The sequence below is a fragment of the Theobroma cacao genome, chromosome 1, assembly GCF_053813885.1.
Source record: "Theobroma cacao isolate CCN51 chromosome 1, ASM5381388v1, whole genome shotgun sequence".
Taxonomy (NCBI): domain Eukaryota; kingdom Viridiplantae; phylum Streptophyta; class Magnoliopsida; order Malvales; family Malvaceae; genus Theobroma; species Theobroma cacao.
Genome location: NC_142639.1, coordinates 4,718,557 through 4,743,891, shown reverse-complemented (window position 1 = coordinate 4,743,891; position 25,335 = coordinate 4,718,557). Strand labels below are relative to the sequence as shown.

At 33.7% G+C, this 25,335-nt stretch overlaps 3 protein-coding genes and 3 non-coding genes across 6 annotated transcripts; 5 read left to right on the top strand and 1 right to left on the bottom strand.

Moving 5' to 3' along the window:
* Positions 1–296: 296 nt before the first annotated feature.
* PFK5 (phosphofructokinase 5) lies at positions 297–7,596 on the top strand. Its single transcript, XM_007047754.3, has 13 exons — positions 297–818; positions 1,093–1,183; positions 1,626–1,699; positions 2,067–2,178; positions 2,780–2,875; positions 2,965–3,066; positions 3,195–3,269; positions 3,718–3,858; positions 4,031–4,147; positions 4,241–4,345; positions 5,025–5,105; positions 5,891–6,019; positions 6,980–7,596. The coding sequence occupies exons 1-13, from the start codon at positions 496–498 to the stop codon at positions 7,145–7,147; spliced, it is 1,614 nt and encodes a 537-aa protein (XP_007047816.2). The 5' UTR covers positions 297–495; the 3' UTR covers positions 7,148–7,596.
* Positions 7,597–11,044: 3,448 nt separating this feature from the next.
* On the bottom strand, positions 11,045–13,870 carry CYCD2;1 (Cyclin D2;1). The gene is made up of 6 exons (XM_007047753.3): positions 13,324–13,870; positions 12,702–12,788; positions 12,470–12,568; positions 12,164–12,365; positions 11,934–12,055; positions 11,045–11,739 (listed from the first exon to the last, which is right to left on the bottom strand). The coding sequence occupies exons 1-6, from the start codon at positions 13,669–13,671 to the stop codon at positions 11,488–11,490; spliced, it is 1,110 nt and encodes a 369-aa protein (XP_007047815.1). The 5' UTR covers positions 13,672–13,870; the 3' UTR covers positions 11,045–11,487.
* Positions 13,871–21,102: 7,232 nt separating this feature from the next.
* On the top strand, positions 21,103–24,762 carry LOC18611478 (CURVATURE THYLAKOID 1D-like protein). The gene is made up of 5 exons (XM_007047750.3): positions 21,103–21,387; positions 21,602–21,837; positions 24,171–24,275; positions 24,371–24,442; positions 24,526–24,762. The coding sequence occupies exons 1-5, from the start codon at positions 21,240–21,242 to the stop codon at positions 24,595–24,597; spliced, it is 633 nt and encodes a 210-aa protein (XP_007047812.2). The 5' UTR covers positions 21,103–21,239; the 3' UTR covers positions 24,598–24,762.
* LOC148764452 (small nucleolar RNA snoR128) lies at positions 22,232–22,327 on the top strand. The gene has a single exon (XR_016024335.1). It is a non-coding gene; the product is annotated as a small nucleolar RNA snoR128 (small nucleolar RNA).
* Positions 22,619–22,711, top strand: LOC148764451 (small nucleolar RNA snoR128). The gene has a single exon (XR_016024334.1). It is a non-coding gene; the product is annotated as a small nucleolar RNA snoR128 (small nucleolar RNA).
* Positions 23,306–23,386, top strand: LOC148764450 (small nucleolar RNA snoR128). The gene has a single exon (XR_016024336.1). It is a non-coding gene; the product is annotated as a small nucleolar RNA snoR128 (small nucleolar RNA).
* Positions 24,763–25,335: the final 573 nt, after the last annotated feature.

Sequence of the window (25,335 nt, the reverse complement as noted above, 5' to 3'; positions counted from 1 at the left end):
ATGACCGCAATTAGAGAAATCGGGTGTTATTAACAATTACTAATATAATTTTTTTTATAATATACATGTTATTGTTTTTATAGTATAAAATATAGTATAAAGAGATTAGATTTAGAGTAGTAATTATTACTATTATTTATTTTATTATCTATGTATTGGCAATTTGATGACCATTGCATGCAAATTGAGATTTAATTTTAAATGGAAAAACAAAAGGTTAATTTGGTCAAAAGAACTCCTACCCCGTTGAACTTTGAAAAGCCTCCTCGGTTTTATAAGCCAAAAAAATTTTGGAGTTTGTACGGCCAAAACCGGCTGCCGTTTTCAATTTGTCTGCTTTCTCTGTCTCGTTTCCTTTTTCCTCCTTTTCTTCTCACTCCCTCCAGTACTTCAGTTAACCAAACGGACCTTCGATCATTCTCTGCAACGACCAAAACAAAGAGAGAAAAAAAAAAAAGAATAAGGAAGCCAAATCTCGACTTTATTTGTCATTTCATGGAAACTCTCTCCCATGCGATCACCACTTCCTCTTCCCCAAAGTTCACTCTGCCTCGAAACGACAACGTCTCTCGTCGTCTCCTCCGTTACCGCCATGGATTCAGTTCTTTGAATCTCCGTACACTAAGATCGCAGAGGAGGAGTAGAGTTTTCTCCAAGGTTGAATGTAGTCAAAGCTCGAACAATAACATCGATTTCAGCGATCCTGATTGGAAGTCCAAGTTCCAGCAAGATTTCGAAAAACGATTTAATATTCCTCACATCACCGATATTTTTCCCGATGCTCACTCTTTTCCTTCCACATTTTGTCTCAGAATGAGGTAATACAGTAATTTTGCTCCTCCTTATTCCTTTCTTCAATGTTTTAAGCTGGTTTTTACTTGGAATTGTTATTTGTTTTACTTCAAGAGTGAGAAACATGTAAAATGCAGTAGTAACTTTCTTTTTCTCTTCGCTTTGGAGTCCAGTGGAATTTGCTTGAAAATTTTCTGTTTATTTTTTCCCGATGTTTGATCGCCTTTGATTTTTCTTAATTATTTATTGATTTGTAGTTAAAATAATTATTTAAATTAATTATTTTGATTTTTCTTACAGAACTCCGGTTACTGAGGATTTTGCAGAAGGTTATCCATCGGATGAGGAGTGGCATGGTTACATAAATAATAAGGATAGAGTACTTCTTAAGGTAAAAATTTTTCATTTTATATTTTAAATTTCACTTTTTTGAACCAGTTTCTTCAATATATGCCGTATCGATCAAGTGCTGAATTGTAATATGAAGAATTGAAAATTTTCTTATGCTTTTCATTGAGAGCTTGGAGATCATTTTACTAAATTTATCCTTGTATTCAGTTTTCAAAATTGAAACATCCTAGCTGTAGAATAGGTAGTTGAAAAGAAAATTCAAAATCACCTGAAAAGTCTGGCATAAATAATTTTAAGAAAGAAATCTGCTAAGTCTTGCTCTTTTAAAGGTAAATTTTTACTTGATTAACACTGTTATATCTTAAATCAAGATATCAGTTGAATTTGTCAAGCTCTATGGAAATAAGACTGCAATTATTTTGGTCAAGTATCCATGTCTAATTTTGCATCGGTCACAATTTCTGAACTTTTAAATATCTCAGGTCATACATTATTCGTCTCCAACATCTGCTGGTGCTGAGTGCATAGATCCTAACTGTTCTTGGGTTGAACAATGGTAAATATAACTCTCAACTGAATTATAAGGTGTTGCAAATTGGCAAGCCATGCATTCTATTGCATTAACTACAACACTTTCATTACATGCTATGGTATTTGAAATAATTTGTGGTAAAATAATGTTATGTTGTTTTATCATTATTATTTCCAATTTTTGTTTTGATTTCAGAGAATTGGTAATTTTAGATCCAATCTCATCACATGTGTCTACATTTCTTGTCATTTTGTGTATTTCCTTTTCTTTGTCTTTGTTTATTGTTTGTAACATTGAATTTCATTTGGCAGTCTTTCTTTATGTTTAATGTTTGCAACAGTGAAGTTCATTTGGCAGTTGTAATATTATGTGAAATGACATGTCATCTTAGGGTTCATCGTGCTGGGCCTCGAGAGAAAATATATTTCAAACCAGAAGAAGTGAAAGCTGCAATTGTTACTTGTGGTGGGCTTTGCCCTGGTCTCAATGATGTCATTAGGCAGGTCAGTGTCGTTTTTAAATTTAAATTTTGCTGCTGGCCGCCTGTTTGTAATAATCAACAACTGCTAGGCTATCTATTCGATTGAAACCAGCATACTTTCACCGCTGTAGTTATGTAAGAATTAACTGGTTTTTAATTTTCTGTCTCCTGCAAAAATCTAAAGTTTATTTGAGGTGCCTAATGAATGAGATTCAGGACATGGAATGTGCCTCTGACTGTTGGCTTGATAAATAGTTTCAGTCTAATTTCCATACACCGTGTACTAAGGGTTTTCTTCTACTAGAAAACTGAACAACAGTAATTGTTTTTTTGTTTGGACAAAGCAATTTTGCCTACTTTATATGAGTTTGTACAAAATTCCATGAATTTATTATTTCACGTTTCATTGTTAGCATACCATATAAAAAAAAAGGTATTTACAATATATTAATTGAGATTATAGTTAAAATTCTCCCTTTCATGGTAGGTTAAACTGGTGAAGTAACAATGATTGGATCTTAGCCCAATAAAAGTTGGTTTGAATTGAAGTTTCATATTGTTCTGAAATCTGATGCTTTAGTCTTTATTGTTCTGTACATAATTGAATAATTAAACTTGTGCAGATTGTCATCACACTGGAAATATATGGTGTAAAAAACATCGTGGGGATTCCTTTTGGTTATCGTGGATTCTCTGACAAAGACTTATCTGAAATGCCGGTAAGCCGTGTTTCTTTCCTAATAATGGTTTGTTGATATCTATTGTTTCATCCAAGATTTTCTGTTGTTAATTTGGCTTTGATTTCCAGCTGTCAAGGAAAGTAGTCCAAAATATTCACCTTTCAGGTGGAAGCTTGTTAGGAGTTTCACGTGGAGGACCCCCTGTCAGCGAAATTGTCACTAGAATGGAGGTGCTCAAAATCTTTTACTATTATCAGATTAACTTACAGTTGTCTTGAAGGCATTGTAGATATCGAATTAAAATTTTCAAGAGGCCAAGTATGTAGTGTCTCTGATGTGTATCTAAAATTGATGTCAGGAAAGAGGAATCAACATGCTTTTTGTGCTAGGTGGAAATGGTACTCATGCTGGGGCCAATGCTATACATAATGAGGTTCATATCAGATCTGATGTCTTCTGCATTTATAGCACTATTTTTAATCTTTAACTTGCTATTTCCTCGGTTTTAACTATCCCAAATTCAAAGTAGGGACTCAGAGAAACTAAGGTAGGTTTTTTTTTTTTTAATTTCTCCCCTTAAGTACAAATTAGTGTTTATAAATTTGTTTACTCTTTTAATTAACTTTATGGCATTTCAATGATTTTACGGAAATGGATTCAGATTTATTTTCCATATTTGGTATTTCTAAGCTATGTTTTCCATTTCAAATTGAATTTGATTGAGAAATCTGTATGTATGAATAATATATTACATCAGGAGGGATACTAAAGGATCTCCTTTTGAGACTAAGAATCTCTGAAAGTTGTGAAAACTAACTTTATTAGAAATAGGGGTGGTTGTGTTTTCTTAAATATATATGCTTTTACACTTTTGCTTTCAGTGCCGTAAAAGAAAGTTGAAAGTGGCTGTAGTTGGTGTGCCAAAAACTATAGACAATGACATTCTGCTGATGGACAAAACCTTTGGTTTCGATACTGCTGTTGAAGAAGCACAACGAGCAATCAACTCTGCATACATTGAGGTATATCAGCTTTGGTTATTGGTGTTGATATAAAAATCTTGTTTGACTTTTGAATTCATGCGTTATATAATTCCTTTCTACATAAATTCATGTGCAAAAACTCCTTGCTGTTACTAATTCGTCAATGTTAAACTTATTACTATTTCTTTTTTCTCCTTCAATTAATTACCAGGCACATAGTGCGTACCATGGAATTGGCATTGTGAAATTGATGGGTCGTAGCAGTGGTTTCATAGCCATGCAATCATCCTTAGCTAGTGGACAAGTTGATATATGTTTGATTCCAGAGGTATTTATGCTGACTGTTAACAATGAATTCACATATGCTCATCACAGTCTTCACTTGCATGTTTTTAATTCATCCAGCTTATTCATTTTCTAGGTACCTTTCCATCTGCATGGACCTCATGGCGTATTAAGGCATCTGAAATACCTAATTGAGACAAAGGGATCAGCTGTGGTCTGTGTGGCAGAAGGAGCTGGGCAGGTGACTAAATACTTTATGTATTTAGCTATTTGAGTGCTTCTTGGAAGTGGTATTTTAATCACAAATTTATGGTTCTGATGTGCATAGTAAGAGTGGTCAAATAACTCCCTCTTTGGATGTCTAACTCAATGACCTTTCCATTGGTGAAGAAGATGATTTTTTTTTTTGTTTGACAATATTTAAGCTTTTTCGTGCTGTCGGTTTGATTTATTATTGCTTTTCATGTTTCAATTTTTAATCTGTTGTCTATTCTTTTGCTTTCTTCATTTAAATTCTTTTTAAAAGTTTTGGATCCTTCTCAGTTTCAGTAACTACCTCTTTTCTTATGAGGATTAGAGATGTGGAATTAACTCACAAATAAATTCCCCGTGTTTTCTCTATTATATGATGTTTTGTCAGTGTAAATGTTGTGAGGCTCAGATCAAATTCATAGTTGCTTAGTTGAAAGGATAAAAGCACCAATAAGTTGAATATTGTGTCCCCTCCTATATTAGGTACTTTCAAAACAGGAGTTAAGGCACCAGAGTATCTCTTTAGGTTTGTTTAATGAATTGTTTGTCATCTTTTTCCCTCTTTGAAGAGGAAGAGTCAGTTCTAAGAGATATTCAAATTTGATAGCATGATATACTGAGTAAAATATGTGATTTGAGCTTCCCTAAGGTGCTGCCTTTTGTTGCAGAATCTTGTTGAGAAAACTAATGCTACTGATGCATCTGGAAACATTGTACTTGGAGATTTCGGTGTGCATATCCAACAAGAGGTATTTCATTGTAGTTTCAACTGTTTCTTGCATTTGCTTATTTGTAAGCTTTTGGCTGAAGAAATAAAAATCTAGTAAGATTATTTTTTATTTGTAGTCACCTAGTCCAGTTATTTGCATTCTTCCATTAAGTAACTCAGTATCTTCAAAAAGAAAGATTAAACTGCATGTAGCCCTGTCCCATAGGGATTACGTCTCTTTGTGAAGCTACCAATCATGCATTATTTAATTGACTTGAATGAGAATTGGTACATGAGTTTTTATAATCACCAAATTGTCCTTTCTTTTTGTGTTAAAATTTCATTTTATTAATGATTATGCAATTTCATATGCTAGATTGCCCACAAAATTGTCAGAGTGCTTTTGGTTTGATTTTGATTATATATGGATCAGTACTATGCACATATCTCACAGAATAAATCAAAGTAAATTCACTGATAAGATGATTACTAATTTTTATTGGTATTATGTTTTTGTGGATCAAGTTATTGCATTTAGTGATGCTGGTTATCTTTATATAGTAATTTTCACTGCGTTAAGATGTAAGAATCTTCTCTGAGGTGGTAATCTTAACCCATTAAAAAACTTAAAAAATAATGCTATACCACCTAGCCCCTTAGAAAAAATGCTTTCATAACCTAGGTGCCTCTTTTTGATTGTGTTTCTTAGAGATGGCAACATAAATCTGCTTTATAGGTCCTTTCATTGGATGATGTGTTTATTTCTCTAAGTATATTTGATGAACTGTTATGGTACTAAATGCTAATTCACTATCTTCCTGCCAGACAAAGAAATATTTTAAGGAAATTGGCATCCCAGCCGATGTCAAGTATATTGATCCAACATACATGATCCGTGCATGCCGTGCAAATGCATCAGATGGAATTCTATGCACTGTTCTAGGACAAAATGCTGTAAGTTTCCATTACTTTCCCCTCGTCCCCCCCAACGCAATTAATGCATTTGGACTGCTTTGCAGAACCTTTTTTTCTTTTTCATTTTGATACAAGAAGAGAGTGCTATGGCTTGAACCTAGCATCTATACCATAAATTTCCCCTACCATCTAAGCTATATTAGAAACCGATAACATGGAAATGACTGGTATTGCTTAGATGCAAGCTGCTAAATGAGCTGAGCTACTAGAAACCAACACTTTCGATAAAGTAAATTCTGTCAGGCAGTCTCAGATACTTGAACCCAATCGGTCTGGAAAAATTAAACCCAAGTTTTATTTTCACCCCTTTGTTTGATTTTAAACAGTCACCTTCACAGTAGAGTTTACTGTTGCCAACCAATTGCAAGCTTTGCAGTTAACTAGGTCTTTGCTTAAGTCTCCTAGCATGTCACATCCTAGGCACATATTCATATAGGGTTGTTCAAGTTTGCTTAGAGGCAGCTGCTAAATGAGCTGAGGTACTAGAAACCAACACTTTCAACAAAACAAATTCTGTCAAGCAGTCTTAAATACTAGAAACCAAACAATCTGGAAATATTGAATCCTTAAATTTTGTTTTCACCACTTTGTCTGATTTTAAACAGTCATCTTTACATTAAAGTTCACTGTTGCCAACCAATTGCAAGCGTGCAGTTAACTAGGTCTTTGCTCAAGTGTTCTAGCATGTCACGTCCTTGGCACATATTGGCATATAGGGTTGTTCAAGTTTGCCCTAGTTGAAAGTGGAGATCATATTCACGCTGGTACAGTAATAGGTAAACTTAAAAGGAGAAAGGGACATAACTTTAGGCTTTGTTGATTTACTATAATTTTATTGAAAAGATTGAAGCCGTGGTATTTATTATGCACATTTTATGTTTAGGACTGATCTCTGGAAATGTAGAATTATGATGGATGGATGGATGCATGCATTTGCAGGTTCATGGTGCATTTGCTGGATATAGTGGCATTACAGTTGGCATATGCAACACTCACTATGTTTACTTCCCCATTCCTGAGGTCATTTCTCATCCCCGGGAAGTAGACCCTAACAGCCGCATGTGGCATCGATGCTTAACTTCTACAGGCCAGCCCGACTTTGTCTAATTACAAGGGGGTTAGTTTAATCAAAAGAGTCGAGAAAATTTAAGTTTCCACATTGTTCATTAAAGGACAGCGAGCTAGCTTTTAGAAATTTTCATTTTAGGCTGCTCATAGGCTGTAAAAGAAATAAAACAAGAGATAACATTTCCACCAAACTAAAAAAAAAAAAAAATTAAGGTATAGTATCCTTGCATGGGCTCTCACCAAGAACACCAATGCAATAATAAAACATCAGGGGAATCACCCTGTAATTGTCTTTAGGAATCATTTTTGGCTCAGAATGCAGTCAAACGGGGAATTCTTTCTTATGTAACAAACACTGTTGTAATTTTTGAAAATCAGAATATTAAGTTTTGAACGTTAAGGGTTCCCATAAACTAGCTAGAACTCGTTAAACTAGGTTCTCTGGATTTAATACTATTATTACAATTCAAGGGATTAAATTTTGCTGATTCTGACTGGTCAAACACATTCATCAGCTTCTCGTTCGGTGGAATCAATTCTTCTGAATTAATCACATTATATAATACATTGGTTAGCTCCCTTTAAGTTTGGAGTCTACTTTAATTTCCTAAGACAGAAATTCGCCTCAATTGTTGCAAAAGCCAAGATGGTATCAAACTTTGTTCAAATGGGAGGTCATTATTACTTACTATTAGTATAAAACAAGCAATCATATATTAATATGCATTATAACTCACTTAAAATTTTGATACTTTGCTAGGTCTCTATGTATTGATCATTTGGATTAATATTTCATTTAATTAAGTAAATAATCTATAGCAATGAAATTAATTGATAAATAATCTAAGATTTTAAATTGAAAACGAAAGTAAAATTTCAATAACAATAATTGAAGGAGCGACATGCATGTATGTATACTTATTCCTTAATCCAATTCTTTATTTCATCAAAAAGGAATAGACAGATAAAAGGCAGAAGAGAAGATGACAAGCAAAGGGACGCTGGTACTCGGAAAGAGAAATCTGAACAATCCCTTTTACCCATCTCCCCCATTTCTTTTTGTTTTCCTTTTGTTTTCTTTTCCCTTGTGTGCCTCTGTCCATCTCCTTCCACACCACCTCCACCATGCACACACTTACACTGAGTAAAAGTGTTTTTTCTCCTTCTTGGGTCTCGTGTTGGTCTGTGCTTTGATTACTCTTTGCCCTCACATTTCTCTTTCTCACCTCCCCGTCCCGTCAACATTCATTTTCTCGGTAAATACAAACCTCAGACATCCCCACAAAGTTACGCAAATGAAATATATATACAAAGTGTAGTAAGTAATAATGCAGCAACACCCACAACTCACTGTTCACCGCACAGAAACGTCCACCATCTGTTTATTTTGAACTTAGACTCTAATTAGCCATTAACAAACTTGTTATCGAAGTCTTAATTACTACTTAATAGCTTTAGTATGAAGACATTCATGTTGGAGACTACTCTCTGGTAGTTTCGGTCCAGCTAAAATTTTAGACTGGGGAGTGCTGGTGGGGGAAGAGGTATGGGACTATCCTAGGACTATCCATGAACAACGACAATGTGTTATATATAGCAACATTTTCTTTCTTTTTTATTTCTATAATGTATGTTGAAAGAGGAAAATTCGAGTTTCGAAGTCTAGTCTTTGGTGGAGGTATGGGACGAAATGTGGCTACCATCGAACTCTTTCCTCTCACCATGAGTACCCATAAAACACAAAATTTACTGTTGTTCAATTTCAAAAAGGAGAAATTTTTACTGCATGCTCTTAAGATATGGATCCTCTTCTACCAACCCAATCCAGTTTTTGCAGTAAGACTGTAGCACATACCGCAGCTTTGGGTCCCCACAAGGACAAATGTAGGGCAGAAAAGGAAACAGAAAACCAAATGTAGAGGAAAGTGTAGCTGTGTGCAAAAGGAAAATTTTGCTGTAAATCAGGTGCTCATAGGCTCAGAAACAGGAATGAGCTGGCCATGTTACATTTTTGCTAGCTACAAATGCAAATTTTATAAGTTTGCAACAGTCTCAAGACACTTGTCTGTCTTTTACTTCTTTCTGTTGGTATTCCCTCCTTCAGATGTCCTTAGCACAAATGCCTGTTTCCCATTGGGATCCCTTAATGACACAGTCAGTTACAAATGGGGTTATTGGTTTTTAGTTTAATAAACCCTGATTGACCATGCTTAGCTGTTGTTAATCAGTCAAAGTTGCATTCTTTTACTCTTCTGTACCCTCTGCTGTTTTTAAGGGTGACTGCTTTTGAGTTTCAGTTTAAGGTAAAAGGCTGCACTCATTGGACTGGAAAATTCATTTTTTTCCCAAGAAAAGTGTAGCAGAATCTCAGTGGATACTTTTTGGGGGTTCTTGATCATGTCTTTTTTTTTTTTTTGTCTACCAACCCATTTTAATTCTGCCATCATGCACATGGAGAGGATAGGCATTGTTTCTGTCTGTTTGAGTGATATAGGAATCTATATGAAGACAAGCCTTAGTGATTCCACATCCTATAAACATAAAAATCTATACATCTAAATAGCTTCTCACCAAATCACAAGAAAAAGCATTTCATATTTGTTCTCCTGCTTATTTTATATTATTAATAAAATATTAGATAATTTTCTGAAGATTGTTATGGAGGTAGAGAGACGGCAAAAAAATATTGTAATAATCTAAATTTAGTACTTTACTTTTGATGATAAATTAAATTTGTTACTCATTTTTAATGAGTATAATATTATTATATTATGCTTTGTAATTTGATTCAAAATTAATAAAAATTAACTGTAAAAGAATATTCTGTGAGGAAATAAAAAATATTTTACAAAAAAAAAATAATTTTTTATTATATTTAAACAAAATTAAAAATGTGATAATTAAATTACTTCTGAATAAAAAAAAAGTGATAAATTTGATCCATTGTCGTGTAAGTTGCAAATTTTAAATCGTATTTCAAAATTATTTTACCAATTATGTAATATTCTAGTAAATAACTTAAAATTAAATCTCATTTGATTAATTATGTACAAAGCTTACTTTTACGAAGGGGAGTATTATTCTTATCCATTAATGTCATTATTTTTTGTTCTCAGTTCATTGATATTGCTTTGTTAAATTATATAAAGGTGTTATAATGGGAGAAAAACTTAAAAGGAAAAGGGACAATTAATATATGTAAGTGAATATGATATATTTTAATATGTCTTTAGAGATAGTTAAAAAAAAAAATAACAATAGTGTAAACTATGTCATGATTATGGTGAATGACAGATAAACTTATAAGGACGAAGACATTAGCTGCTACATTTTACAATGAAAACATTCAGGAGCAAAATATGTTTTAGGGGAAAAACCAACATAAATTAAATAGGTCTTAATAGAGACAAAATTATGGGGGACTTTTATATATTTTTTTAAATAAAAAAAGGGGGGAAAGAACACGTGTAAATAGTTGATGTCGAAGTCATGAAAGAGCCATGATACTAAGTGCCCATAATCAATAAGTATGCAGTCACAGTCTCTATCAGCACTGTGGATTCCCAAGGTTTCTTATGCGCAGAGCCTTTTCTTTTTTACTTTGCTTTCATCATTATTTCAGAATTCAGACACAAACTCAAAACACAACACAACCCAAACCTCAGATGTTGACCGGTCTCACGCTCGAAAACAAAATGTTTTTTTGTGGGCCCACACACTCAGGGGGAACTATTTAAGGCCCTTTTCTGATCCCAAGACCGGCCAATAAACGACACCGTCTCGTGTTTCATGTCAGCAGCATACTATGATATGAACAACCTTTTTTTGGTTTTTGGATTGGATGGTCCATAAGTTAATTACACTCCAATTGCTGCCAGAAAGAATATTTGGTAATTTGCTTACAATTTTCCATTTTGATAAAAAAGGACAAAAATATAATAAACAAAACTTAGAATTTCCTTTTTACCCCTCTACATATATTCTGACTTGATTTTTTTTCTCTCATTTATAATTGAAAGCTACAACCAAAAAATAAAAATAAAAAAAAAGAAAAAAGACTGTAGTATTTCCTTCTTAAAAAAAAAAAAGACAACACCTTCATTTTTTGGGTGGACCACCATCCACTGCTTCTGCCTGTGATAAACTATAAGCTGTTGTTGAGGGTTCTTGATTATATAAACAGCTGGTGACATCTTTTCGGGTTTTCATGCTTTAAGCATGGAAGAAGCTGAATCATTTTTCACCTTAAAAATTTATTCATATTGAAACTCTCTCTTTGTATCCCATTCTCTCTCCCTTTGTGCTCCAGAACCACACCAAAATTCCCATTCAACCAAATTGATTGACTAAAAGGGTGTGAAAGGAAGGAAACTCAGATCTCATGACTTGAAATCCACTTGGGATGGTTTGTCTTGTTTCCTCCTTTTAGTGTCTGGACTAGTATGTGAGGAATTTGCACATGACCCAACTGTTATTTCATCACTTTTATAGCTCAAGCATGCAGCATCCAACACCCCAATGGGGCTTTGGGGAACAGAGGAAGCTGAGGGGGGAGCTGCCACATTAGCATTAGCAGACCCATTAATCAATAACAAATCTTTCATCAGTTCAACACACTTCAACACTCTATCCTGCAAAAATCCCACAAGCAACAGAAGAGAATCCTCATTTCACTGACTCATCAAAATAGTAAAAAAAAAAAAAAAGATCAAGAGTCAAGATCTTCTAAGACCTAACGGCAAAAGCAAATTTGTCCTTTCTTTGAGTTTTTTCTTCTGTGGGCACCACACCATTTTTTAATGTTTTCTTTTCTTTTTTTTTTTACCTTTTCTACAAGGGTGAAAGATGAAATAGCCTTATCAATGGCTAATGTTTGCATTTCTCCTGAAACAGAAATCGCCACTGCTGCACAAATTTCAGAAGGCCTGAACTCCAAGAAGTCAATACCTGCACTCATTCCCACCAAACACTGCATCAGTTCAAACCCCATTAATCCTCAATAACGAAAATGTAACAAAAATGAATTAGACAACAAATAGACAGAGAGATAGAAACCTTTGATTGTGCTCAATATTAGTTGTAATGAACTAGAGATCAAAGATGGTGATGGATGTTGACCATTCTTAATTTTGCTTAGGAAGTAGTCAATGAAGGAGCAAGGAGTAAGAACTTGCATTTTCCACTTCAATGTGCTTAACAACAAAAGCTCCATTCTTTGTATTGTTTTAGCTTCAAAGACAAACTTTGGTTCTCCCACCTGCCCACAACAAATCCACACAATCAGGAAACTCAAATTGAGAAAGACAAAGTGATCAACATCTATTGCCAAACACATTAAATCAATCTACATGTTCTAATCACCTGCAAATCTACAGACAGAGGCACTTTAGTCTCCTCCATTTTGGCTGCAATTGATAAACAAGCTACAGCCAGCAGTTGAACTGTCCATGTTTTACCTCTCTATGTCATGTTGCCCCAAAAGATAGAGAAATAAAATCAAAGACAAAAAAAAAAGAAAAAACAAATAATCAGTGGCTGTGATTATGATGTAAGAAAAGAAAGAACCAAACTTGAGGCTACTTCGTGAACCTACAGGTAATTCATAAACTGATAGGAACCGATCCAAGTAGTTCATGGATAGGCAAATAGTCAATGGTCCAAAACGGCAATAAGCCGAAGCCTGTTGATCACAAATGAAAAAAAAAGTAAGTCAAAGATAATTTAACCGTTTCATAAACCAACCACGAGACCATCATTCATAGCGCATTATCAGTAAGGAATAAGCCAAACGCATAGTCCAATTCAGTATTAAAAAATAAAGAATGAAAAGGGAAAACGCAGAAAGAAAGCACAATGGCAATTTCAAGTCGCCAGAAATGAAAGAAAAAAACATAATTAAAAAATAAACTTTAATACCAAAAATCTATCAATAGCTCGGCAATTGATTGATCCAAACAAAGTATGAAGATCCCGTAACAAAACTAAAAAGAAATTAAATAAGAAAACCAAAGAAAACTAAAAAACTTGCACAATGTCATCAGTTTTGCTGAGAAAAGGCTATAATGCTGTTGAAAAACAAAACCCCTGTTACAAAAACCAGTTAAACATCAAAGTAAGGCAGAGAAAAAACAATTATCAATGGATCAAACAAGCAAAGAGCCAAGAGTTCCATTTGAATATAACTGATACAAAAGAAAATACAAAAACCAACAAACCTTCCAAATCCATTCAAGAGCCTCTCTCCTAACACTCAAGTCCAAATCCCCACCTCTCAGTCTCTTAAGATAATCAGCTCTAGGCAAATGCTCCATCTCTTTTCCAATCATTTCCTGGATTCTCTCGTCACTGTGTATTGCAAAACCAGAACTACCCATTAAAGACGTTGATCTATCGTTTATAAAACAAGGGTCTTGTTGATTAAAGATTTGGTTTTTAAGGTGGTGGTCGGAAGGGGAAACCCCAAACTCATTTATTGCATCAAAATCAAGACCACCATCAAAGCAAGAGCTTGTGTTCTCTGAACAGAGAAGATTTGAGGCTGAACAGTCAAGATTTTCTGCCATTTTTAAGAGAGGGGCCTAAAAAAGTGAGGTACTATAAAACCCCAAAAAAACTACTCTACTCATCAAGGTTAAAGCTTTGTGTATAAAAGGGTTTATCAGTGGCTTGTGGGGAAGACCCTTTTTTCCATTATACAATAAAGCCAAAAAGAGGAGAGTGAGAGTGTGGGGCTAGGGAGAGACTGTTGTAAAGAGTGAAGCTTTATGTAGGGGAAGACAACTTGAGTTTAGGGTAAAAGGAGAAACGAGGGAGAGAGAAGAGGGCTGGCATAACCAAAAAAGAAAGAAAATAGAAGGAAAATCTTTTAATTAATGCAAAAAAAAAAAAAGGAAATAAACTTACTACTACAAACATTTTCTTATTTTATTTTCATGAGAAATGAGGATATTTATGTTTTCTATGAGCCTAAGGTCTTTTCATTTCTTTTTATATTGATGTAATTTAACATTATTTTTTTAATTAATTTGAAAGATTATAATTATCATTATAATTAAACAAAGAACATTTATTGAAACCAAATGCAAAATTTTATAAGCTAATTAAAATAATTTTAATGCTAATCATTTATTAGTTTGAAATTTAACTATCTCGAGTTAATAGATAATTAATAAAGTCGTAAATGCGCTACATAAAAAAACTGATAAAACTCAGTTGAATAATAATTCGACTTAAATTCTTCACATTTCTATATGAGGATAAATATTTAAAATGTCAATTTAATACGTTACACTTACACGTACAAAAAAATAATACGCGATGTTATATTACTATAAGCTGTGTTTCTTTATTTTTTTATTATAAAAATTTATTTCATATGAAACTTAGGTAGAGCTTTTAAATCAATGTAAAAATGGAAGGGCATTTATGATTTAACCATTCATTCAAATTTGTAATGCCATGAGGATTTTTGGTTAGTATTGTTAGGGATTTGGTTGTGTGATGAATGCATATGATTGGTGATGATTTAACTATCATTCTATATAAAAGAAAAACAGAGAGATTACATATTTAATTTGGGTAAGTAACTTACAAAAACGTGAGATTTAGTGGGTCCACGCTTTTTCCCCATTATGCCCCTCATGTTTATTAATATTTTCACTTGTGGCCATTATTGCTCCCAAAATTTTTTAACATGTTTTACTGAGAAACATACACACACACACACACACTCTCTCTCTCCCTCTCTCTCTCTCTCTCTCTCACACTCACTCTCTCATTTTAAATGGACAAATAGTGATAGTCAAAAATGGGTTGATGCTTCTTCATCATTTGTACATTTGAAAATGAACCTAAGCTTTGTCCTCAATAATACATTGTAATTTTAGTAAAGAAAATAATTAATGCAATGCTCAAGGGGACTTCAACAAAAGAGGAAAGAAAAATATATGAGGGCCTGATATGGAGAGGTCTGCCTTCAGAATTTTCTGCTTATCTGTTTGGAAAGGTTAGCTATCTTGTCAATCTGAGTTTTGCCTCCCAACATTTGCTAAGGTATGGCAGAAATAATTCTAACTTTGCCTTTTCTATCATTGTTCAAGCTTTTGATAATTTATAAATAAATATATATATATATATATATATATTTCAATAAAAGAGAGCGTTACGATTCGAATGTACATAAATAAATCATAATTATATTGTTTTATGTAGTTGATTGTGTGTATAAATATGAAGTAAAGTTCAAACTTCATACACTCATTGACTAATGAAATTCTCCTTCTTTTTTTGGGTCGGAAAAGGGATAGATTGCAAAATGTACTGAACGGATAACAAGCATATATATATATATATATATATATATATATATATATATAGCAATTAAAACAAGAGGACAGGTGAACAAGCCATTTCTTAGTGTAAGCCGAATGACTTCAACTATTTTCAATGTCTTTCCTTATTTTTTTGGCCCCCGCCCGACAGCTTTATTGTTCAATCCATTAATGTGTGATGTGTCCAGCTAAAATGCTAAGGCAGTGGGAAATAATACCATAAAAATTTCAATGGACAACTATAGTTTTGTTTGACTGAATGAATCTGATAATACTTGAACGTTTTACTCCATGATTCATGTACAAGGTGGAATTCCGACTAACTTTACTGTCTCAAACACCAAAAAAGAAAATTTCGATACTTTGACTATGTAGCACTTTTAATGGTGCATTGATGATAAAAAAATAATAATAATTACATATGAAAGTGTGTTAAATGATTTGAATGTAATTGAAGTTGACGAGACATAAATAAAAAGCGTGTGTAAATAATTATATAAATTTTAAAAATAAATATTTTACATCTTAATTGTTTTGAATTATTCAAAAATTAATATATTTGTCATTTTTTTCTATAATTGAGAGAGAGGGGATTCGAACTCTGCTCTTTAAGTAAGGAGATTATGCACTTACTAATGAGACAAATATTCAAGTGCTTTTTCATCATTTTGATCACGAGGAGTATAATTTTATTTAACTCGGTAAATTCTTTTTTTTATATATAGTCTTATGATTATTATTACAATATAAGAATTGGGCAAGGATCTTTGAAGTGTTCATGTCTAAAACCTTAAGCTTCAACTTTAACTAATAACAGAAGAAGAATTGTAAAGTGTATCAAACTAGAATTATTTCACATTTTTAAGTAAACATTTTCTTGAGGATAATAACACAATATAACAAGGAAAATAGAAATAATCATAATGTTAAATGCTAATTATAAGCTTAAAAGACATTTATTCCATGTGGGGTATAGTTGGAGAATAAAGATAGATACATGGGAAAATAAGTGAAATGATGGGTTAACGGGGGGGTTGTGTTGAAGAATGATCTGGGGCAGTGGACCATGGCAATGTCATGTTCAATTCAAAGGAGAACACGTGCTCCCCTGCAACCCTAGCAGATGCCAACTAAATTTAACTATTTCTTCTAATAATTCCCATTGTCAAGCCCGTGCTTTATGGACTCGAAACCCATTGAAGGAAAGCGAGGGAGAGAATTAGACGAGTAAAAGACAGGACTAAAGAGCATGCATGCCCCCCAACCCCAAGCTGCAGAATCAGAATGAGCAAATGAAAGAAATGGGGAATCAAAACCTGCCCATGCATAGCTTACCTTGCATCAAATTGTTTACAGTGTAAACACCCTGGATGTCTAAATCAATGTATAACACAAGAATAGCAGCTCCCTTCCTCCATCAATCAATTCGGCTAAGCTTTAAACGGGTAGATCATGACATTATGATCAATCCATTTTCCAAAATGACTATTCTACAATAATATTTTCTTTATTTGCAAACATTAATTTAAATACCCCGTATTTCAATTATGTGGAAGCCAGTAAGCCATTTTTATGATTTTCTCTTTGACTTGAATGATTGGAAGTAGTACTAAAATAGTCAGAAAATGGGAATAGCTAGCTAGACATGGAAAATGTAGTGTCCAATTATGAAAAAAAAAGCAAAGTAGCCTAGTAGCTAGGAGTTCTACCGGCATGTACTATTTAATTATATTCATCAAAGAATCTATTTATTATTATGCGGATTGACAATATGACATTATTTACACTATATTTGTTTGATGTTTATCACAATCACAAGGGGCTGACTATTTACTATATCGTATTATTGGTGTGGCATGGCCTTTTATTCCTAGAATGTAGTTCTTTCGGTACCATGTAAGGAGAGGTTGTCCTTGCTCGTACCATTTGGCTTCAAACATTGAAACAAATTCGGATATGCATATTTCATTAATATCTACCTCCTGCTTCTTAACTAATTAGGTTTTTGGATTAATTGTTAATTAGAAAGTCATTCACTTTCATGAAAAGTGGTTTTCGCTTTGAGTTTTGTTAATGATTTTTTATCATTTTTTATATCAAAGTTTTTATTTGATGTATATAATTTTTTGAGAAGTCGATCAATTTATTTATTGTAGATTTTTTCTCCCGAAAAAAGAATGCTACTTGTTTATATTGCATGAATTTTAACTTAGAATGCTGAATCTTGCAATCAAGAAAGACGTTGCAAATTGAAATCTAAAGACACATGCACGCATATCCCTTTAAACCTTTTGAAGACTTTAGGAACACAAATTTCCAAGGCTTTTCCATCCTCTAGTAAAAGATGCTCCCCACTCTCCTATAGATAAAATAGATAATTCTTTCCTTTCTATCACCCCTCTTTTTCTTGGGGGGTTTTCTCCCAAAAATTCTTTTGGGCCAAACACGAAGAAGCTTTACTTCGAAACACATATCACGTGCACATTACAAAATTCCAATCAACAGCCTTAAATCACTTTTTCGTAAGCTAATAAGATCCAAATCCAAATTAATTAACAAAAAAACTCTTTAATTTTGGATACCCCATGGTAGGATTGTGGTCCAATCTCCAAACACAGTCTTTGATAAGTTTTTTTTTTTTTGTTTTGTTTTTTGTTTGGGATAGTGTTTGAGATTCGAGTTCTCGAGAGTGATTCCTCTTAAACCACCCTCCATATTCTTTCCATCAAAAGCATCCACAAGATCAGCCATGGCTTCCCCCTGCAAATCCATGGTAAGCGCTGAACCACCAATATAAAATAAAATTGTCTTCTCTGGGATCTACACTGGCTCCACATGTCTCCCTCCAGCCATGCCACTAGTGAATTATATATTGCATATTTTCTTATCACATTCATTTGCTTTGGAAACTAGCTAACATATCTCATCGCAGCTACAGCTAGTTATTCTTGGCATCTGCCAGTCTTTAGTTCCAAGATTTGAAATATGATGAGAATATCCAGCTTTCATTGAGTACTTCAATTTGATATGCAAAATAAACTTGAATTTAAATTTATTCGAACTCGAGAATTTAAAAATCATGTTAAAATGATTTCAAACTTATTCAAATTTAAGAAAAAATTTGGAGTGATATCCACATTTGAAATATCTGAATCTAAGATCACTCAAATCCATGCTAGAATTAAAACAAGCCTATCCGTATCAGAATTTATAACTTTAATTCCATAATTTCTAGGAGTCACAAAAATGATTTATTTGCAAACTAATGCAAAAGAAATTCAATGTGGAACGTGTATGATAATGTTGTAAAACTTAACTGGCAAATTAATTTACATGTTTCTAGAACAACTTCATGATCGAGATCCTGTCCTTGTTACCCCATTTTGGCCAAATTTGGGAACACAGTGGAGTTCAGCATTCCTTGATTGTAGGCAAGGGGCCAAGGCCACGAGGCTGAAAGGAGATTGACAGTGATAGATGTGTCCAATGCATTGGAAAATTCTTGGAATTATGGAAGCGTGTATAATTTGAATACGATCAAGACCTCACTAAATTCGATCAGAAAGTTAATGTTCCGTCATTATAAGCTGCATTTTTCAGATGTCTAGGAATAGAATCATGCTTTTTTTCTGGAGGGGAAGAAAGGATAGAAAATGGTCCTTAATCTACACTACATGTACACACCTGATAGACTGGATTAGAGAACGTACATAGCATCCGAGCCCACTTTCTGAAGGACCGAAACTATCAAACAGCTTACAATTCATTAATCTGCCCCTGCATGAACCCCACGGCAAAGTTGCGGTTAAGTAAAATTAGTTGGATAGGATTTTTAAGATTACTAAGAAGTAAGGGAAGAAAATGATTCAGTCATTTTCAGTAAATTGTGTGCTAACTGCCAACCGCCTTGTCGCTTGGTAGTAACCAGTCACTTGTGTTAGGTACAAAGTCCAAAAGTTCGAAGTAAGTATAACCCCTTCTTCATCAGCTTGCATGCGTATGGAGTAATTCTTTGTTTAATTTGAGGAATGGGATTCGAACTTTATTGTTTGATCAGACATGTATGTACCAATCATGGAAGACAAATGCTTGAGTGCCACATATGGAATATCAACAATGTGTATTCTGTTCTTAATTCCATTATCGTAAGACCTGGAATTGAGGTTTCTAATTCACAATCCTGCTTTTGTGTCTAGCATTTTCTTCCTCAGTAACAAATTTGGGGAGGCTAATCAGCTGCTGACAGTCACGTATCCCTGAAAACTGTACGAAACTTCTTAAGCGGAAGTTAGGTATACTGAGTTCGCAGTTGAATAATGAGAAAGCTGTCCTTTGTGGGACTCCTCGATCAAGCTGTACTGAACCGCAAATGGTTTCCTCTTTGCTGAGGATAAAAGAAAGAAAAAAAAATCAGAATGTTCAACAATTTCATTCACATCAAACTGATATTTGTAACATTAATATCCAATAAACACAAAGCTCTGTTCACGTTCATAAAAAGCCCAAGCTTCCAAAGAACCAATGTCCTTTCATCTCTGCAAATTATATTGAATAATGTTCAGGGGGATTAACAATTGTCATTGCTGCAAATGTAGTGGTTCAACAGTTATTATTTTGAAACCCAGGTGCTCAAGAACCAAGGGGGGAAGCCAGTAGTCAGGAACCACCATGAGGCCTGAAACTCATTCAAAATTCATAGTAAGGACCAAACGAACCAGAATTAGTTTCTTTTGCAGAAAGTCTATTCTTTGTTTTTAACGAGTGAGATAATTCTCCTGCCTAAAGAAAGCTGGAAAACCGGTTGCAAGGAACAAAGTGCTGACACCATCTCCATTAAAATTTATTTGATGTATGTCCATGCATTCCCTATTAGCCTAGATTTTCCCCCAGGCCTCAGCCCTAAATTTCTTTGGTTCCGTGTTGCTGCAAGCATACACTCGGTCCAAGGCAGGCAGCCAAGGCTCCTCTTTGGAATTGGATTGAAGTGGGCTCGTAGTGGCTTCCAAGGCTCTTTTCGAAATGGCATCAGATTGAAATGGGCTCACATCTGCCCAAAAACTTAAATGGGAAGATTCACTTCCATCTCAGAACTCTTGCTATAGGATTAAAAAAATATGTATTTCAGAGTATTTTATTTATTAATTACTATAAAATTTTTATTTTAAAAATAAAATTTAAATTTTTTTCTTCTAACAAAAAAAATATACTTCATCTATGTCATATTTAATGTTTACTTTGTAACATATATAATTGATAATTAATATTAATATTTTATATATTTTTTTAAAAATTTTGACATGATAATATGATTATATAATATTTTTATTTTTTACGTCAACATAGAGTGAGATATAAATAATCAGTGATATTTTGATTAATTAACTATCAATTATTATTTGACTATTAAAAAAAAACAAAAAAATTTAATTAAACAAAAGTAAAATTTTATATAAATTTTTTAAAATAATTCATAAACACTTTAAATTATTATATCTTATAAAAAAATCGGAGGATAGACATTATTTGCTATATCTCAAAAATTGGAGAAGAAAGGAAATAACAGTAACACGCTGTCGTTTAGGCTTAAGATTTGTTTATTTGGCTGCTTAAGAACATTGAAAACAATAAAAAGTTGTAAATATTGGTTCTAAACTTCTTATTACCGAAACAAGGAAGGACAACCCTAGACCTAAAAGACCGCAGGCCACCCTTAATAAATACTAAAATTCTCCACTGTGCACTTCCAGAGTCGCATTTCTCTCATAACTTCAAGCTTCACTCTCCTCTTTTCACTCAGAAAGATGGAGCTCTGTACGAGCCTCACCCAACCCATTTCCACTCTACCTGCCGTCAGATTCCTGACCCCAACTCTCTCTCTTCCCTCTAAAACCCCTCTCTCTCTCCACCAACCACCGCTTTCTCGCTCCAGCGCCCGCGGCCTCCGTTCCCGTAAGAAATCCAAAAACCCTAGCCTCTCTTTTTGTTCCTTATTTCATCTGCCTTTTTCATTCTTTTACCTCATTTTTTGTTTTCTTTTGATATGTTGTTCTTGGAGTACTGTTTAGGAATTTTTTTTAATATATTAGAAAGTGGAAAGCTACACTTCTTAATTAAAAAAATATTACTAGGGTAATAATTATTCTTTTTTTTTTCGACTTTGTAGGGGTTTTGTATTTTAACAGCCCGTTGCCTAAAGCAACAACATCCGAAGAAACCTCCTCGACCGGTCCGAATAGATTTTTCGGTGATGATCGGGACGGCGTGGTCACATTGGAAGAAGTTCCGGCGATGGAGAAGAATAAATACAATGAGAAGCTGCCGCCGGAAGAACCTAAAGAAGAGTCGGGTGTCGATGTGGAATCGCAAATATTTCAGTTTTTGGAGAACCTTAAAGCAAAGGTTTTCCCATTGCTTACTCACTTTACACTGTTTCAATATGCATCATCGTTTCTATTATACTTGTGATGTGAAAGGTTAATTTCTGAATATAAAGAGAAAAGAAAACGAAGGTTGATTACTTGTGTTTTGCTGAGATGCACTGTTTAGAAACATAAAATTCATTGCTTGTTTGATCTTACATATAATTAAATGGCATGTTATCAAATTGTAAGGAAACATTTATGAGTTGTCTAACAATTAATTGTTCAATCATTTGGAAGGTGCTTTTCTGGCATTAGAATGAATTGACAAAAAGAAACATCAGAGTTATTTTTTTAACCTCGTTAGTTATGTTACTAAGTGAGAAAAGAAAATTTTTTGGCCTTTTGATGTTACTTTTTGTTGTCAAATTTGGTTGCAATGATGAGGTTTTGGAATCATTGAATGGCATTTGTTGAATGCTTGATGAGACTTCGACCATTGTGTTGATCCTGAGCGGTTACCTGAGCAACCTAGTGACTTAATTGTTTTATATATTTCCTACTTTTGTGTCCTTTATTATGTTTTGTGTTCTGATTGGATGTTTTGGTGATAAGCTATTTGTTTCTTCCCACTCAAAATTCTTGGTTGGTATTAACTTGTTTTTCTGTCAGCTGCCATTTCTTCTTACCCCCACGTTCCTTTTTGATAACAAGAGCCATTTTCCAATTTTGGTTGCAGTCAATCACTTTTGTTCCCCTCATTGTTTTGAGGTTTTGTTTATTATGTTTTTTCTCCAGTTCTTCAATTAAAATTATAACGGTTGCCATGATGAGTATCAGAATTAGTTAAAGTATATTGTAAATACTTGATGAAGAGTCGACAACTTTGTCGAACTGAGCGGTTACCTGAGCAACATGATAAGCTAATACCTGTTCTCACTTAATGTTCCCTCCAAGGATAAAATATTGTCAAGTTTTTGTATCACTAAATCATTTTGCTACCTATGCCTTGTTTTGGATATTTCCATTCATTAAATTATTGCCTGTCTTCTCAAATGCAAATTTTTACTGTCATAACCATCAAAATTTGGTCAAAGGGTAATTCTTTGTTAGACAGTGACAACCATTTTCATGTGAATTGTTGTCTGAGCAACATATTTTCCCTTTTCAGAACATACGAACTCTTTCTATCTCTCTTTCTCTTGGTTACCATAACTTTTCTGTTTTTCTTTTACTTTGCACTGTTAATTGCTTGAATTTAATTGAATTATTGTTCTGCTTCTCTTTTACCTATATGTTCTTTTCTGTTTTAGTCTTAGGCCTTTGAAGCTATTTCATACGTGTATCACATAGCTTCATTTTAAATTCTCACTTTTCCATGAGTACTTGTAAATTTTGCCCCAAATCCTTGGTAGCTAAGGTTAGATCCACCCTTTTATTCTTTGCCTTGTTTTGGGTTTTATTTACTAAAAGTGTTCAATTGTTTCTTCAATGAATATGCAAATTGGTTGCCGTGATGACTACTAGAATTTATGAAATTTTTTATGAAACATTGACAACCATGTCAATCTGAGCGGTTACCTGAGCAACACAATTTGTTTAAATTCATATACTTCCTCAGAGCAAGATTTAGGGTTTTTTTTTAATTCCCATTTATAAAAAATTTCACTCTCTTTAGGGTGCAAATGTTTTTATGGATGATCACTAAATTTGATGAAAGTTAGGGCCATTTCTGGCTGAGATGTCAACAATGAGGTCGAAGTTGGTTGTTATCTGGGCAGTATGATTTTTTTTAAAAGTTTTTTGTATCTCTTTCGTCATGGTTTTGGCTGCCCCTTTTTGCATTAGAAGGTTTTCTTCCTTGATTCTTTCCTGAGCAACTCAATCTATGGAGTTTGTCTGTTGCTTGTCTCTCTCTCCGACATTATTTCCTCAAAGCTGCTTCATTGCTGCTTGCCAGTTTAGATTTTTGCCTGATTTATTTCAAGTTCTTGATCCTAGGCTTAAGTACTTCCTCAACCTTTATTTCTTTTTTAAATTTTTTGCATCACTGACCCATTATTTTTTCTTTGTAATGTTCTCTTTGAAGAGTGTTTCTTCATCTGTTACTGTTGATTTTTTTTTTTATTCTTATGCCCTGTCTTTTTTTTTCGGTATTCTTTCTCTTTGTTTTATTTTAATTTTGATCATTTCAATGTAATGAGAGAGAATAATATGGTTGATGTAAGAAGAGGATGATTTGAAACACAGTGTTGCTCTCAATACTATGTTTATTTTTAATTTCAGAGTTTAGTTGATTTGCTTTATTTTTATAAATTCTTTTGGTTTGCCATGGTTTGAGGTACTGATGACTTGATCATTAAATGCTTGCAGCTTGACTCTGAAGATGCAAATTCAATTATATTATATGGAAGTGGCGCCTTGGTTGCTTTGTGGCTAGCTTCAGCTGTTGTCAGTGCTATTGACTCAATTCCATTGGTATGTTTTAAAAATTTCTGTGATATCTGAGTTTCTGGATCATAAATAAGATATTTATATTTCTTTTGAATGATGATTTATATTGTAACATTCAGTTCCCGAAGTTGATGGAAATTGTGGGTCTTGGCTACTCACTCTGGTTCGGCTCACGGTACCTGTTATTCAAGGTAGCAATTTGAGTGATTGATATTGTAAAGAATCCCCAAATGACGAAGAGAATTTCTAATTCTTTTGATTATGCATTTGGCAGAAAAACAGGGAGGAGTTGGCTGCTAAAATTGAAGACCTTAAGCAGGAGGTCCTTGGCTCAGATGATGATTGATGTGGGATCTATTTTTGATTTACCCCGAGTTGTTTGTTACATAGAAAGATGAAATGCAGAGTTGAATATTTTCTCTAGTTGATATTTAGGCGCTTAGTGTACAAATATGTCAATAATTAGACGAAAGTCAAAGCATCAAGATAAGGATTTATTGGTTTGTTTTTCTATGGTATCCATTTACTTCTTTCGTTGGCAATGGTTATTCAACACACGCATTCGTGCACGTGTATGTATATATGCAATGGTTGATCAACAACTGGTTGTCTGTTCCAATCATCTTGTATGATTTTGTTGATGATCAAATAAAAGCCAAGCTAGATGCAGAAATCAGGAAACACCTTATGGCTATGCATGTTATTGCGAGAGAGAGGGAGGGAGGGGTTCTCACTGCTCTATTTCACGGTGCAAGATTATAAAAATAGGGTGGAAATTAGGATCAGATCCACTGCTACGGTTATCTAATCATTAAGCTGCAACAGTGACAGCCGACAATTATTAATGGCAGAAATTAATTGTATTTCAACAAATTCTTGACAATTTGTTGTGATTTAAATGTGTTGAATAGAATCTAAATAAAAGTCAGAGCAATTGTTATACGGATTGTCAATACCACAAATTAAAGATGCCAAATCTAACCAAATTTAACAACATACTGCATTCGTATTTGTTAATATATATATATATATATTAATAGCATGTTTAGTTGGGGGGAATAGTTTTATTCTCAAAGAATTTTGG

Coding starts and splice junctions, on each gene's coding strand:
- PFK5 (XM_007047754.3), top strand. CDS start 496: ATGGAAACTCTCTCCCATGCGATCACCACTTCCTCTTCCCCAAAGTTC. Junction 2,179..2,779: donor TCAATGATGTCATTAGGCAG/GTCAGTGTCGTT, acceptor AAACTTGTGCAG/ATTGTCATCACACTGGAAAT. Junction 6,020..6,979: donor CTGTTCTAGGACAAAATGCT/GTAAGTTTCCAT, acceptor ATGCATTTGCAG/GTTCATGGTGCATTTGCTGG.
- LOC18611478 (XM_007047750.3), top strand. CDS start 21,240: ATGGAGCTCTGTACGAGCCTCACCCAACCCATTTCCACTCTACCTGCC. Junction 24,276..24,370: donor CTATTGACTCAATTCCATTG/GTATGTTTTAAA, acceptor TGTAACATTCAG/TTCCCGAAGTTGATGGAAAT. Junction 24,443..24,525: donor CACGGTACCTGTTATTCAAG/GTAGCAATTTGA, acceptor TGCATTTGGCAG/AAAAACAGGGAGGAGTTGGC.